This window comes from Falco punctatus, assembly GCF_963210335.1.
Source record: "Falco punctatus genome assembly, chromosome: 2".
Taxonomy (NCBI): Eukaryota; Metazoa; Chordata; class Aves; order Falconiformes; family Falconidae; genus Falco; species Falco punctatus.
In genome coordinates, this window is record NC_137581.1 from 41278221 (window position 1) to 41295334 (window position 17114).

Consider the following 17114-nt stretch of genomic DNA (forward strand, 5'->3'; position numbering starts at 1 on the left):
CACTAAATTAAACATACTTCAGATTTTGACATGCAACTTAGGGCATGCAACTTACTCCCTCCGTTCCAATTATAACCAGACAGAGCTGTCCTAGCTAACACCTTTGCAAATCCACAGTTATGAAGTTAGGCCCTAGTTTCTCCTCTGCCAAACCTTCAGCTCAGTTTTGCAATCCAAATGTAGTAAGCCACCAAGCTACAGAGGAAAAATGTGTGATACATAATGCAGGAATGGATTTTCTCCTCTGATTTGTATTAATAACTATTAAATCATTCTGATTAGATTCTATTAAATCTACTGGAACAAGTCAAAGCAACTATCTATCTAGTTTAGAAAGTGTTTTACTTCCCATATTATGCTTCTATCCAGATATGCTTCCAAATGCTTCAAATCTTTGAAACTTAATGAAGCTAGTTGGTTCATTAGAAATCCTTACCTAGAGCAATGAGTGGTTACGAGTTAGGTGTGCTACAACAGATCGCAACAACATGTGCCACTTCTTTCCTGTGATAGTATTCATTTGACAATAAATCTCATGTTTCTAATATGTGCATACATATGTTGTACAAAAAGAAGTGAGCTCAGAGAACAGAGGAGAAGATTAAAAGGAGAAACAAGAAAGGACAGTGACAGTATCTCATAAAAGAAAGAGATGTATTCAAGCATAGCCAATCAACACTATTTTGGTATCATTTATAGTGGAAGCTTGAAGACTAAAATACTCCACAAGCCATTAGTTTCTTGGTACTCTGTGATGGATTAGAATATTTCTTAATCAACAGTTAAAAGCACAGAAGAAGACCAAAGCCTAAATTTGAGCAAAGCTGAGTAATACTGAAATCTGGGGATGATCAGCAGGGATGCTATTAATAGACACATCACAGAACCACAGAAGTGCATTGGTTTCTTAAATTATTGAAAAGCACCTACCGTTTTGACAATTTCTTAGTCCAGAATTTGAAAAACCACATTAAGAAACAAACGTTCTGATTCATCATCATGGAAGCAGATTAAAAAACCAAAAATATTACAAGATTCAAATCACTTGCTATGGCTCTGGACCACCCCTTGGCCTGGAGGCACTTTGAAAACCTATACATCCCACCCAGAAGTGGTCCTGCTTTACTAGTTAAACATTACGGACTGCAAGAGATTTGTTGCAATGAATTAATTCTATAGCAAAAATTAAGAAAGACCAAAGCAAGTGTATTTTCATCTCATTCACATGAGATTGATATTCACACAATTCATAGCAATAGTCACCTACAGCTTCATTGGCCACCTGGACTGTACCAGTACTTTCAGAAGGATGGCCAGCAGAAGTCAAGACAAACAGGACTGGGGCAAACCAAGGGCAGCTTCCCTTCGCTATATCCATGTTTCTCATCTGTTTCCACAGTATAGACAAGTATTGCCATCTTTATTTAAGTCATTGCCGTTTGAGGGAAAAAAGAGGTTGTAAAATAAAAATAAAATGCCAATCATAGTAGTGGATCACCTATCTCATCTCATTTTGTATTTCTGCTGATTGACAACCTGGTGCTCTTGTAGCATATAAAGGCAAAAAATATCAGGCATTCATTTCAAACTGAAATGTTTGACAGGTGTAACAGTTTTGTGAAACGAAACTGATGAAATCTCAAATAGGAAAGTCCATCTCCTGTACAGGGGAGAGATTAAATTTCAACAGGCAAGGTTTACTGTCCTTAGACAGATGCAGATTTCATTTCTTTTTTTTTATTTATCTGGCAGTTGTTAAAAATATGGGAGATGACTAGGGCTTTGCTATTGGTGCACAGTCTACCTCCTGCTGCTGTGGATGCTGCAGACTTCAATGTGATCCATGTTTCAGGGTACTGCTGTCACAAACTGAAGGCAATTCCAAATTCTTTTACTGGTAACACTAGCACTTCACTGGTATTTTGACCTGTATTTTTGAAATGGCAAAAGTGAAACAATCTGACAAGTAGCTGAAAATCCATACCGCTATAGACACATACCTAAAGCAGAGCGGTAAAAGAAGCATTTTTACACTATAATGCAAATGGCTAGATATGACCAAGGGTAGGGTAGAGATCAAAAGTTTATAACTTCCTTTTTCTCTACTCACATTCACAGAACGAGGTATCAGAGAATATGCAGCACTGTGGAAAAACAGAAATACCCAGAACAGCACCAAAACAAAATAACTGGTGCTTCATTGCACCATCTTACTAAAATAGACAGCTGTATGAATGGCCAGATAACAATTTAATAAAAGGTCAGTAAGTTGGTTTGGAAGCCTTTGAATGTGAGACATAATTTAAAGAATACTTTCCCAAAGTCAGTTGTGTACATTATACATTTTTTGTGCACATATACACTATCCAAATAATACCTTTATTTAAAGAAATACATACCCTTAAAACCCTTCTTTCCATTTCAGTGAGAAAACTGGACTGGATCACGCTTTTCAGTGGTAAAGTGAAGAGTATGGATCAGATTGCATCACACTCCACTGGATCATACTCTTCACTGGCGTGGGATGCATCTCACCCAACAGTATCCATCAGCTTTGGCAACCAGTTTAATCAGAGAATTTTTTCTTTAGTGTAGTGTAAGTCATGAACCCAGTAAAGCAGATTAGATTTGACATACAATTAGAAGGTAGACAAAGTGAATCTTACCACAACGTCAACAGAAGCAAAATCAGGTACTATGTGCATAGGTGCTACCGGTTAAGTATACTGTTGAAAATTATACAAATTATGCTTTTTTGATAATGTCATTTACAGAAATCAGGCTAGATCCACAGTCAGAAGTTGGGCATCTGAAGCAGCTATAATGTTCAGATATATTCGTTATATGTTGAAAGGAGAGGAACTGGCATAACAACAGTATTCCCAAAAACCGCCCCTCTGAATGGAAAGCTACTAAAACCAGGGGTTAAACATCACTCCCCTTCAGGCTCTGCCTCTTACTCTACATAGAAAAGAGGTGTTCTCTTAAACCAAAATTCACGAGTCTGCACCCTTTTCTGAGGTCCTGGACCTCTTCCTGTAAAACCAAACTTCTTTTAAAACTTTCTTCCAAAAAGTACTGATGGGAGAAGATAGAGACTCACGTGAACCTCAGTGGCAGAAGTATTCCACCATGAAGTTCAGTAGCAAGTCCTTTATTTCCCTTAAGGAATCCAAGTGAACACTCCCTATAATAACCGTATATATATGTCATATATAGAAACGTATGTATCCTACAGATGTCTTTACATCAGAAACACAATTGCCTCCATAACCTTAAGTGTTTTGAAGGAGCACAGATTATGAGACAGAATTCCACACCTATCAGGTTTAGCCATTGAAGAGATGTAAGTGCTAGCTATCAATCAACAAGAGGCTGTAACAATGGCTAAAAATACTCACAAAGGAAAGATGGTCTTCCTCTTACTTTTTCTGGTGTTTTAAAGGCTATATGACCATATAAGGCATAAGCTACAGTAGCTTATTTGATCGAAAATATTGTACAGGCAGATATTTAACAATTTTATACAATTAAAAAACAAATCACAGAATTTTCTTACTAGCAACACACGGAAGTCTAGGAGGTACTAAGAATATCCTGCAAAATTACAAATAAAAGTAGTTGTATTAACACTTTATTTGCCTGAAAGGAGTGAAGGAGAATGGACAAATATCAATTTGAGGCTAATAACTGTTTTACAAATCAGTATCAATAACTAGCCTCTTTCAGTTATCAGCCAGTGAGAATATCCAATTTAATTTTCTGGAGTAGTGAGAGGCTGCTATTTTAAAATGCTCCCTAGAATTTGTTTCTGTGAACCTGGGGGGAGGAAACAAAGGAAGGAAGAAAAATGTGACAGATGATCCTCCGCATTTTATCAAATTCAGCTCAAACTAAAATGTTTTTTACTCACTTGACTCCCAATAATTTTACATATTTTTTAGATTTTGGAAATATAATCTCAATATCATCCTATTGCTTTTGTAAAGAAGTTAACATCAAGAACTTTTTCATCAAGAAATCTGTGCAGTTAACACCAAGAAGAGCTGCAGATGTTGTAAATCAGCAGATTTTCCCCAGTTTGGATTCAGCTTCAAATTTTGAATTGTTACTCTAAGAAAGGGCTCCATATATTCCTCTTGTAGCAAGAAGTGTGCATATTCCAAAACAACATTCAAGTAATAATACCAATATTTGTGCTCAAAAAATTTAGTGTGGCATTTTACAAAAGAAATGGCAAACTTATATCAGCTCATAAGAAACTACAGACACTACACACCAGCAAATCCTGAGAAATTCTGAATTACTCACTTTTCCCTCTATACAACAGAAGATGCAGGACAACCCATTCCAAGACTTTAAAACAAATAAGAAAAAAAATTAAACAAATTTAAACCAAGTCTCCCTCACAACTCACTAGCTGCAAAAGAAACAAGAACAAACAAATAACGGGTAACTTTTGAGACTGGTACAATTTAGACACCTTAATATGACTACAAATCAGATTTTTAACCACCTTCCCTGTACTTTCACACATAATTGATGGTACATACAAAACCTGAAAACTAAATTGAGAATGCAGGCCAAATCTTCCCAAGATTTTAAAGTCCTTTTTTTTTCCCCAGTAAGATCAATACAAACTTAACATCAAAAATACAGTGGCCCCAATGCTTCCCTGCATCCCTAGGTCCTAGGAATAATCTACACATGGTTTTCTATGGCTACAACAATGTTGCTTTATCAAACAATTTTATTTATTTATTATTTGAACTTTTCATAATTGCATGACCAATGTAATAGTGCAGTAATAGCAATTTAAGGTGTCTTCTGTCAGTAATGGCTATTTTTGTTTCCAGAGAAAGCTTATAGCTCACTGGAACACAATCCATTACAACTAAACAATTGCAACTGTATTAGAAGGAACTTTTTTTATTGTATTTTAATTTTAAAGGAACAGTCAAGATGATATGCATTTTGCGTCTAGACAAGCACTTAAAATCTCAGTTAGGAAAGATGCTGAAGTCCCTCATGCTGCAAATGTCTTACTGAAAGACGCCAATGGAAACAAACAAAAGATGCCGCCCTCCCCCCATACTTCAGTAAAATATGATAGCATCCATTCATTTCTTATCTACAGCCTGGGAAATATATTTCCAGTCAATGGAATTTTATCTCATGTAAATGAGAAATGAACTGATTAAATGCCCACATTGGTCTATTGGGATAAATAATTTTACATATGTTCCACCACAGGATGGTAAGTCAAAGCAGTAATAAAAGAAGAGGAAAGTAATAAATGATTTTGTGTGGTTTTCCTTCAGTGAAGACATGGACATTACAGAATATATGTGAGACAGCTGTACTTGAGTAGCAACTGAGGAAACTTCCAAGTGTAGATTTTACAGACCACCATGATATTTTGTGGGAGAAGTGACATCAAAAATTGAGGTATCACCTGTAACTCCTGTTAGATCTTTCACAACACGCTATGTCCATTTTGTCAGTTATATTCTGTATATTCAGTGCAATTAAATGGTAGAGTAAGAAGATACAGCATCTCCTGAAATAAATGAAACTTGAACTCAGCTATTCTTGAACTGAATTTACCTAGATGAGGATTGGTCCATCAGGTATTAGGTATCTGCCCTTGTACAGAATATGTATAGATGAGCAGTTCTATTGTGTAAGTATGAACCCTAGCACTGATGAAGCAATCTTACTTAAGACTTGAAACCTGCACTTCAGACAGGTAGACTATGCCCGTAAAGACTTGCTGAATATAAATGGGTCACAGTTTTCATATCTTTAACATCTGTTGTTTATACCCAAGAAAACACATCAGGGGCAAGAAAATTAATTCCCCAATTGCTGTCAACCGAGTTAGGGAACAGCAATAAACAGCTTACTGTAAGCCTCTAGCTACAATAAAATTGCTGTCAATAAAGTGTGGCTGATACGGTTTTGCTGTGCGAGAGTCTTTGGAAGTGAAAATCTGAAATGGAAACTAAAAAAATCCTCCCTTGTTCATATATACAAAAGAACATTATCACAAAATTTCAATAGCATTAAATTCTCAAGATCCAGTTCTCACTCCCATATGTGGCACAAATTTATTAGCATTTGTGAAATTTTGGCTTTGCACATTTAGGACAGATGAGACTCTAGTGAACCTGAGAAAAATCTTTTGCATGGGAAACATTTAAAGAGAAAGGAAGCTTGCTAAGCTTTTACTGTCTGTATCTGTATACACAAAATGTTCCCTTCGCTAGTTTAGCATTTCTACTGTCACTATACAAAATGGTATTATAGCTTAGGGTTATGTTCAGATTTCCATTATAACCCCACGTTTTCACATGCTCTTAACTTTCTGAAAAATTCTTCTTTTCAGCTGAAATTTTCCATGCTTGGTCTCAGCTCAAAGATGAATTTCTTTAGACAGTTAAGCAAAATCTGTTAACCTATTTTCCAGTTATACCAGGATAGAAAAAATACACTGTACATTTTTACCATTTCTAATATTTTCAGTATAGATATATAAATACACATAACTAGAAAACAACTGAATTTTACATGCAGACATTTTTCCAGATGACTAGTCCTCATCCAAGAAGAATATCCATGCGAAGACATAAAACAAATTAAGCATAAAAAAAAAAAATAAAAATGGAAGTGTACTTTTTTATACTAAGCAGTAAAATAAGGCCACTGAAAATAATACCACACACAGAATTATGGAATGCTATGGTTACAGAATTTTAATATTTGCAGGTGACGTAGACTCTGCACTGCTGTTCCAATGCAGATTTCCATCAACTTATGCACCTTGAAATTGCCACTCTCAGCATATCAAATTAAGAGTCATTAATGTTTTCAGCTTTTCTTTTCTCTTACATAAAACCCAAAGTTACAATTTTAAACACTCTAGAGTAAGATAACATCAATTACACTTCCCACAGAAAGCTTAAGTGATGTGTATTGATCAGTGGGAGCCTGGCTACTCATTCCTTGATCAGGCAAGAAGTCCATTGACTGAAAAAGGAGTAAAGCAAGCTCCATAGAGCTTATGTTATTGACTGTATGATTAAAAATATACCGTAGTATGGAATGCATTTAATGTGTCAGTCAAGCCCCAGATCCTTCATTTCTGCCACGAGAGCACAGAAACAAAAAGACAGTGTTAACAAATATTGAGTTTTTCTGAATGTGGTAAAACTGTGAACATTTCCAAAATTTGTAAATTATCATCTTGATTCAGAAAAGTGCTTAGAGTGTGCTTACGGCTGTCTTTCTTGAAGACAACATTTGAAGTCATTTGGACTTTAAGGATCTGCTTCAGTCTCACCACTTTAAAAGAAAGTTAAGCACGTGCCTAAATGCTACTTGATTAGGAATGAAGGCTGAAGGTTTTGCTCATAACCCATACTGATACATATTTTAAACCTGTGTAATTTGTCACTGCTGTACTTCAAATCTGATTAAATGAAGTTGTTATAATTTAAAACTGGGATAACCACGGTAAATTGGCCCTAACTTCTTTTATTATTTAATCTATTGTTAATATAATGACATTGAGTAGGAGTTTTTTCTGTTTGTTTAGTTTTTATAAGAGGCCTTTCACATAGAATACAACACGTCGTCTTCTACTGTATTTCTATGTAGCTGTTTGGTGTAGTGACTTACTAATTTGAAGTGCATTTTAAAGTTCAATCAAATACTGAAAAGAACACTGATTGAGAAGCCTGCATAGATTTCAGTATTCTTTATGAGTCAGAACACTGATTTTGGAAGCTTAGCTATATAAGCTGGTGGTGTGCAACATCATTTCCATACTCCTAATTATGTGAATTAGCATTTAGAACAATCCCAAGTTCAAGTATTCAAAAATGCTCTTTTCAGAGCATCCACCAGGTTTACTGCAAGATAGGCACTTGAAGGAGGCTTTGGTTTTCATACTGGGTCCTTCTGAAACATCAGCTTGTGCAATTCAAAGGGACATGAGAAGACTTAACCACAGAATTTCCACTAAATTTATTGACGATTGCACAGAAATGGCCCAGCAAAGAAATATTAAGAAAATTGTATTGAACAATCTATTTTTGAATTCTAAAAGCCTTCTGAGTTAGGACCCAGTTCTAACAGATTTCTAGGGCCAAGCTCCCATTAAAAGCAACGGGATTTTGCTCGAATGAAGTCCAAGTGTGGACTCCAGGTCTCAGCGCTCTATTAATATTAATGTATCCACACGATAATTTGCATGTGTATTTACCTTGGACTGAAAGAAACTTTAAGTAAAAATGGAGGATGCTAGTATTTCTTAGATCTATATTCATCCTACATGTCTTCTTTTCCTAATGTAACATCCTCCACAATTCCCGCAACCTTTGCAAACCACATAAAAAAATGTCGAATATGTAGGCGACTTAATACAACTTCTAACATTAGAAACCGAAAAATTAATTACACTAAACCTCAAGAAAACGGTATTGTGGCACAGAACTAAGTATTTCTTCCTAAAGGAATTTAAAAGAATGTTTTTCAGATACTGTAGCATTAGCACACACTACTATTCAATAAGATTTTTAAGTCTGAATGCTTTGCTTAAAAGCCATACTCTATCACAAATCTAAAAAAAGACCTATGAAAGTTATTTAACCCCTGTGCCAATGAATATGAGCTAAAACGCATCCTCATTTCAGGACTTACAGACAGAATAATAAGAATGCTGCTAATGATGACTCCTCCAGCCAAAAGTGACAAGGGGACATAAAAAGGTTATGTATGTCCTGTAACCTTATTGGGGAAAAAAAAGAAAGACACTGTCTCCTTCATCACAGAATAAAAATACACAAACTCAGTACAGACAACTGCCTACCTAAGAAAGAGTTATATATTAAGTTACATATAATATTACAGCTTTTGCAGGGAGAAATCCAAATCATACGATACAAGCACCTCCTGACTTCAAAAAGGGTAAAATAAGACTTCAGTGGGATTTGAATCAGATCCATATACAGGTATAATGACTGATATTATCAATAAACCAAAACCAGTGTATTCAATGTCATGAACACAGGTAACTGAAAATACTAATACTACCAGTAGGTTTTGTTTGGTTTGGGGTGGGGGGGTGGGGGGGCGGTTTCTTTTTCCTGTGTTCAATGTCACTGTGCAGAGCTTGCACATTCTGTTGGGTAAATAATTTTGGGGGGGTCTTAACTGCCTCTAGATACTGTGGGGGATTATGAGTTTCCTAATTGAGTTTGGAAAGCTAATTTAAACTAGATTAACAAAATCTCAGAACAGAAAAGGAATGTGTGGGTTGGGGGTGTTACATTTTGTAACTAAAACTGGGGAGAAAACTTCTGCCGAGTAACCATGGATCATGCAGAACTCATTCTAAAAATTTGTTGGGGTTTTTTCCACATTGCTTCTTTTTTTTAACTTCTGCTGACAGTATCTGTATGGTGCTGCGTAACAGCCTGAAGACGGCTCTGGGAGTATACCTTCCTTTAAAGTCTTTAGAAAGGTTAAGGTTTTGTGTGAGTCTTCTGAGACGTTTTCAGTGTCCGGTTGTAGGTATGAGTTGTTTTAAAGCAGTTACTTTAGCAGAACTGCCTCAAAAGCGCTTGTTTTATTCTTAGCATCTTGTTAGTGTGACACCTTACAGACACCCAAAGTCAAGACACAGTTCTGGGAACATCACATTCCTCTCAGATAAGGCTAATGCAAGAGCAGGAGGATGACTTTATCCTAAACTTGGCTACTGTCAAAATCTTTTTGCAAAGACAAGCCTAAATGTGTCTCACTTGATTCTCTGGGATTCATATCCCTAATAAATTCAGACAAATAACCATCACTCAGAGAGCACAGCGCCAGCGGGAATACAAACGCGACTCCTAACACCTACCGAGTCGGTGCAGCGAAAGCGAAGCGCCAAGGAAGCTGCCTTGCAAACACACAAAACTTAACTACTGACCACTCCAGTGCAACTATCCTTAAATAAAAGGTTCTTTGGCTGTAGTATCAGCTCGAGCCTTCCCTCCCCCCCGCTTCCCCGAGCTGCTGCAGGGCTGGCGGCGGGCCAGCGCAGGCGCCACGGTACCGTAGTGCCACCTACAGGCTGCGCCGGCGCCGGGTGCCACGCCGCGGCGGCGGCAGAAGAAAAGCACCAATAAAATAAATTAGACAGCGCCGCATTTAAATCTTTATTAGCAAGGAATTATTAGACCTAAGAAAAACTAATGCTGGATTTGGTTGAAATATGAGATTCTCAGCCTCCTAATCCCTCTTCATATGGCGTATTTCACAGTTTAAAATGAGTTATGACAGATCACTTATGCAGTACTAAGATGAGAAAATATTTACAATGGGATGACTTTTTTTTTTTTTCTGCATAATTCAGATGTATTCAGAGAACGCATTCCTTTCAAAAGTATGCTTTGGCCATTTTTTAAAGTATGCAACAAACTTTCTATGCAATACCAACTTTCGTCTATTACAATAACGTAATTTTAAACTCAAAACAGAGGAAGACTTCTGTATGGCTTATTTATATCCTATCAACAAACCACGTGCTTCACAGATGGAGTAGCTTGGAAATTTGGCTGTCTTTGTTAGGGAATAAAATTAACCCCTTTAGTAACACTAACTTAGCAATGTTCCAAATCAGCTTGAACCGTAAAAGAAATTCAAGCCAACTCACTTTGAAATTTCAAACTGAATGTACATATCCCTTCAATCTTGAAACAGTCAGATTTTCTGACTGAAATTTAGCATATAAGGAAAGAGGTTTTGTTCTTCAATAACTTTTGTATTTGAAGAAATACTGGGGAGAAAAAAAAAAGTTTTTCTTTTTTTCAGTTTTCTTTATGCACATGTATATGCACTTGCACAGACGTGTAACAGTCCTTTAACAATCAGTATTATTCAAAACTCAAAGTATCGGTGGCATTTCACAAATGCATGATTAAGCCCCAGGTAAATGATAAAGGGGCCAAGTGGTTTTTTTTATTTCTTTTTGTTTTAGGTTTTGGTTGCTTTTTTTTTTTGTTCCCCCCGTAATGTAACTAAATCAGACTGAAACAAAAAACCCCACAATATAGTGGCACTTTTAATACTGGTTGATCGGGCACTTGTATGCAGTACTTATAGACCAGTAAAAGTGCTCGTTTACCTGTCTGGTGTGTAAGGGGCCCTTTGTCTTGAAGCCTCCTTGGGAACTGCACTCTGAGGCACTGAAGTGATCTGAACTAGTGGAAGAGCGTTTGGAAAGGGTGTCACAACCACCAACAAAGGTGTTGTCCAACGGGAGTTCCTGAATCACATGGTGCTTTTTCACTGAAACTGGAGTGTCAGGTTTGAGATGAAAAGCAGACTGCGGAGAGGCAGATTTGTAATGCTTGGCAAGATCAGGACTGTTAGGCTTAAAGGTTGTTGGTGGTGCTGTGCCCCAGTCAAATCTTCCTATACTTTGTTCCTCCAGCTCCGCTGGAAGGCTTATTGTCCCGTTGATAGGTTCATGAACTGCATCATCAGGTTTGGACTCCTCAATGGTCACAAAGTTCAAAAGAGAGCTCTTCGGAGATTTCCTTTTCTTCCTTTTCTTTTTCTTGTTTTGCTTGTTCTCCTGATTGGGAGACATCCACTCAGCACCTTGCTTGCTCCTCTGGGCGGCTTTGAATCTGGACGCATGTCGACAGCGAACGAGAACCGTGACAAATATCACCACTATGACAACCATGGCACCTGCCACAATAGCGATCATGATCGTGAGATAGTCCTCATTTTGGTAGGGTTGGCTACTGTCCCCTATGTTCCGGTCCAAAGGTGTTTCCATAGTCCTGCGTATCAAGTCATAAATATAAGAGGCATTTCCAGCAGTATCGTTTACATACAAAAATACAAGCACAAGAGTATGCAGGGATTTAGGATAACCCAAATCACTTATGTTGACAACTAAGCGATGCAGCCCCACATCATTAGGAGTTGGTTTTTCTTCCAGAGTAATATTACCTGTCACCGGATCAATCCGAAACAAACCCTTGTTATTTCCGCTTACAATCATGTACTTCAGCTCGGCATTCATGCCAGTGTCTATATCGACAGCAAAGACTTCGGCTACCACCGATCCTGGAATTGCTGAGAGTGGCACTAGCTTAAAAGAAGTATTAGAAGGTGGGTAGATGACAACAGGGCTGTTATCATTAACATCCATGACGTTTATGGTTACTTTCGCTGTTGAAGAGCGAGGAGGTTGCCCTCCATCCACTGCCTTAACATCAAAGGTGTAGGAGCTCTGCTGTTCTCGATCAAAAGAAACATTGGACTTTATAACTCCAGAGTATGGATCAAGCACAAAGTTTTCATTGTCATTCAGGATGGAAAGGGTCACTGCTTTATTTTCCCCAGCATCCGCATCGGTCACTGTGATCACCCCCACCGTGCTATACTTTGGTAAGTTCTCCGATACGAAAAACTGGAAGTGATTATGAGTAAATTTGGGACTGTTGTCATTTTCATCCAACACAGTAACAATTACAGCTGCTTGACTCTGCAAAGGAGGGGTGCCATTGTCTCGGGCTGTAACAGTGAAAATGAAACGTTCCTGCTCTTCTCTGTCAAAAACTCTGGAGGCTGTCAAAACTCCTGTCTTTCGATCCAGATCGAAAAAGGAGGCATTAGGGCCAAGCTGATAAACAATGTCTGCATTTTTCCCACTGTCTTCATCTGTGGCACTAATAGTTGTTAAGTATAGACCATGTCGGTTGTTTTCAGAAACTGACAGCTCAATTACAGGCTGGCTGAAAATCGGAGGGTTGTCATTTTCATCCTCCAGTTTAACTCTTACCAGGGCAGTCTGGTTCAAACTGGGCTTGCCAGAATCAGAAGCAACAATTTTAAAGCTGAATTCTTTGGTGCCCTCATAGTCCAACAAGGAAGAGGTCTCTAACAAATACTGGTTGTCGTAAACCGCCTTCAAGTGGAAGGGGACCTCTCTCTCAATGAAACAGATCACTTTGCCGTTCACATCAGTGTCCTTATCTGAAACTGTAATTAGGGCAATCTTTGTATTGATGGGATCTTTCTCAGATAAGTACACTGTGCCATTGATGGGACTTATTATGTACCTGAGGTCTATGTTAGGAGGGTTATCGTTTACATCAGTGACATTGATGGTAACAGTTGCCCGGGCTGGTGTAGAGCTACCATCACTAGCCAGCACTGTCACTTTGTGAATAGCAGTCTCTTCTCGATCTAAGGACCTCTGAACTGTAATCAGCCCTGTGGTGTTGTTTAAAGCAAAAAATCTTTTGGTTGCAGGGGCAACCTGGGCACCAAAAATATATCTGATTTCTGCATTGCTTCCTATATCTGCATCCGTAGCATGAAGCTGAATTACAGAAGTGCCTACGGGGGCATTCTCTGGTATATGAACCTCTACTTGACTCTCTTTAAATACTGGCCTGTTATCATTGACATCACTTACTGTAACTTGCAGGATGGCTGTGCTGGATTTCTGGGGGGTACCTCCATCCTCCACTTTAATTTTCATCACGTAGGTGTCCTTTTGCTCTCTGTCCAAGTTCTGCTGCACTATCAGTTGAGGCCATTTCTCTCCTTCTGGAGTTTCTACAATATCCAGTCCAAAGACACTCTGCCCGTTTAGCAACTCGTAGTGCTGAACGCCGTTGAAACCTGTGTCAGGATCTGTTGCTGATGGGATTGGAAAGCGACTGTTGATCAGAGTGTTTTCTGGGATGGAGATATTGATGACAGGGGATGGAAACATAGGTGCATTGTCATTAGTATCCTTTACAATGATTTTTATTTTGATCAGCCTAAAAAAGTCATTGGGGAGAATCACCACTTCAAGTTCAAAGAAACACTCGTTTTCTTCTGCATAGGAAGCTCCAGCACAGAGTTTTTCTCTGTCTATTCTGTTAGATGTCGTAAAGATTTCCCCGGTGTTACTGGAGACTTTGACCAGAGGGGCATCCCCTGCTTTAGACACCAGTCTGTAGACAAGGCTGGCACTGGTCCCCGTGGCAGCATTGATATGAGAAATGTTCAGGTCCTTTGGTATGTTCCCTATGGGTACGTTTTCAGGCAGCTCCTCTCTAATAGTGTAAATAAGTTCTTGAGCTATAGCAGAATCCAGCCTTAAACAGGCAATCAAAGCGGCCAACAGGTAAAAATCCCTTAGGTTCATGATAATGTTTTTAGGCTCTTTTCCTGGATTTTAGGATTTAAAGGTTTCCAGAGAGGAATGATGCGCAATTTGCAAGAGGAGGCATGCATGGACTGCAGGATGCATTACATCTCATTTCTTATTTGGAGACAGCACTGTCAACACAATGATACAGAACAGCATTATTGTTTTTTTTTTAGGCATGACAAATCCACGATCTCCAACTACTACTTGGTTTTGCAATGCACACATGCAGCAGTACATATTCCTACTGCTCCCCTTTACAAGCAATCCCTCCGGACAAATGCACCAGTATCTTTTCAGCTGCATTTGCACAGAGTGAGAATGGAAATAACTATTTGCAGGATTAAGGGTAGCTACCGTTTCAACATGTACTTTCTGAAAAATTTCTTGGTACACTGTGTAATCCATAACATGCATTCCCCCTCTACCCTCCTCCACCCAGTCATTTGGTGCAAGTGAAAAATCTTCCCGCACTACTTCTGGATTCTAACTGCTATGTCAGCTGCCAAATGTAATTTGTTGTTTGCTTCCGTACATATTTTTTAGCTGTTACTAACCAGATTTTTCTCTGCTCCTTGTGCTTTGCATCCCTCTCTATAGCTATCGTACTGGGAAATAACCACCCAGACATGCTGCTGCTGCAGCAGTCGTCACTGGCTACTTCACATCCCTGTTAACTGATGAGACAATAACAGGACTTACAGTTTCCTAGACTCTCAGCTCAATGTTTCCTCTCCAGATGTTGGATACTTCTCCTTCTGTGTAATAACCTTAAACTTTGTTTGTTTTTAAACACTGCCTAAATCAGGAGGCTGGAAATTCCAAATGCAACTTAGGAGCAGCCAGCATGTTTACAGATTGGGGAGGGGGGCGGGGGGAATACATTTTCTGATGACGAGGGGAGGAAAAAAGGTGCAGCCTTTCCTCATTGATACTGATCTCCCTTCAGGATGTTATTAGCAGCTGCCACACATAAATACTGCAGACTAATAATGCAGGTGAAAAAAAAAAAAAAAAGAAAAAAAAAAAAAAAGAAAACCCGACAGACACTTCTGTTTGCATGCTCTGCTAACCACGAATTACCCTGGTGCAAGGCTGCCAGCAGCACCTACAGTTTGGCAGAACCGGGCAGCCCCCAAGCACTAATCTTATCTGCATTAAGCTGCACGGTAGCTGATGCCCGTGATTACTTCCAGCAGAGTGCTGCAGGTAGGGATGCAGAGACAGTGAGTAGGTGAGCCTTTGCTACCAACACCAACTGAATCCAAAACACCGATTCTTATTCTTTGCCTAGACAAACATACTGTGTGTTGGCTTTTTTCTTTCTTTCCTTCTTTCTCCCCCTTTAAATGAAATGCATCACAGTGTATGGGTAACTTTGCACTTACGTTGGTTGTCTACCTTTGACGATCTGCTGCAGCTAAGCAATGATCTGTTCCAGCAGATACAGCACAATGCATCTGGTAAACCACCAGTTTTGGAGAAATCAGCAGCAGCTAAATGCTTCCTCCTTGAGATATGTGTTGCTTCAGGGTGGCAAATTAGCAACTCCAGTGAACAAATTCACAGTTCTGTCGTTAGTCATCCTCTCCACGTTTCATTTCTATTAAGCGGCGATCCTTTGGGTGTTTAATGTGCACGCAACAACCCAAACAAACAGCAAGAAAAAAGCCGGTGCACTTCTTTAGACCGGGGGTATTTTCCACTCTGCACTGCACACAATTTCCATCCCTCTCTCAGCAGAGCAGAGGCAGCTACATGAAGTCTGCAACTTCTTACTGGAAATGACAAGAGTTGGTCTGGCGATGCTTCTCTCTCCTTCTTTAGCTCTGGGTTGATAGTTGCCCGTAAAAAAAAAAAAAATTTAAAAAAAAAAATCCTAATGGGTTATTGCTTTAGTGACGGGAGGAAGCGACGGCGCTTTCCCTCCTCCCTCCCAGCCTCTCTCCCTCACACACGCTCCCTCCTTCTCTCTCTCTCTGAACTGAAATTCTTGATATAACTCTCAATAAGCCCAGAGGGAGGGTGTGCGCGGCGCTAGGCCCCCCCTCCCGCCGCACCGCATTGGCCCGCGCCGGCGGGGGCGGTGGATGGCGGAGCGCGGCGCTGGCATTGGCCGCCGGGCACGTCGCTCCGCGGGCCGTCCGGGGGGCGGGGGCGGCGGGCGGCGCAGCGGCTCCGCGCCGCGCGGGGGGGTGGGGGGGGGGGACGCGCGGGGCCGCGGCGAGGCGAAGGGGGGAGCGGGGGGCGCGGGGGCTGGCGCAGACGGGGTGCGCGGCGGGCGCTCCGCGGTCGGGGGCGCAGCGCCCCGGAGCGGGGGTGGGGGGTGGGGGGGCAGCCCAGCGGGGGGGCGCGGCGGGGGGCGCGGAGGCGGGCAGAGAGGGGCATCGGGCTTGCGAGTGGCCTCGGGGTGCCCTGGAGAAATGAGCATGTGCTGTGGGCTCGCGTTGGGGGGGGGGGGTCGGGGGTTTCTTTTGTTTGTGTGCGGGGGGGGTGCCTGCGAGCGCGCTCCTGGCGCGGGGGTGCGGGGAGCCCCGGCGCGCGGCGGTGGTGGCCGCGCAGGGTGCGCAGCGTGCGCGGCCTGGCACGGGCTGCTGCCCGGCGCCGCGCGGTGCCGGAGGGAACACCCTGCCCCGGCCTCAGCGCGGTTCGGCTTTATATTTAATACATGCCTTTTCATCTATAATTCACGCTGCTCAGACTCCAGCCCTGTCTCGGCTCCCATTTATGCCTGCACACCTTTCTCCTTCCCCTTCCCGAAGGGTCAGCCGAGATAGTTGCCGAAGGAGGGGGAGAGCTGCTCTGCTGGTTTGGGGTTTGTCTGCTTAAACATTGAACTGGAAAACATTCCTCTCTGTGGTTTGATAAATAATAAAAGTGATCGTTGCACCTTCCCCGTAAA

At 40.5% G+C, this 17114-nt stretch overlaps 1 protein-coding gene across 3 annotated transcripts in view; it reads right to left on the bottom strand.

Moving 5' to 3' along the window:
- PCDH9 (protocadherin 9) overlaps positions 1-16437 on the bottom strand; it is a 710685-nt gene extending 694248 nt beyond the window's left edge. Inside the window, exons 1-2 of one of the 3 annotated variants that reach the window (XM_080376859.1) lie at positions 14915-16437; positions 11174-14343 (exon numbers count right to left, since the gene is read on the bottom strand). In XM_080376859.1, coding sequence (XP_080232985.1) covers positions 11174-14209 — 3036 coding nt within the window. In that variant the 5' untranslated portion in view covers positions 14210-14343; positions 14915-16437. Of the gene's footprint in view, positions 1-11173 lie in introns of all 3 variants that reach the window. The other 2 variants (XM_080376860.1, XM_080376861.1) reach the window with 2 other exon arrangements.
- Between the last annotated feature and the right edge of the window lie 677 nt (positions 16438-17114).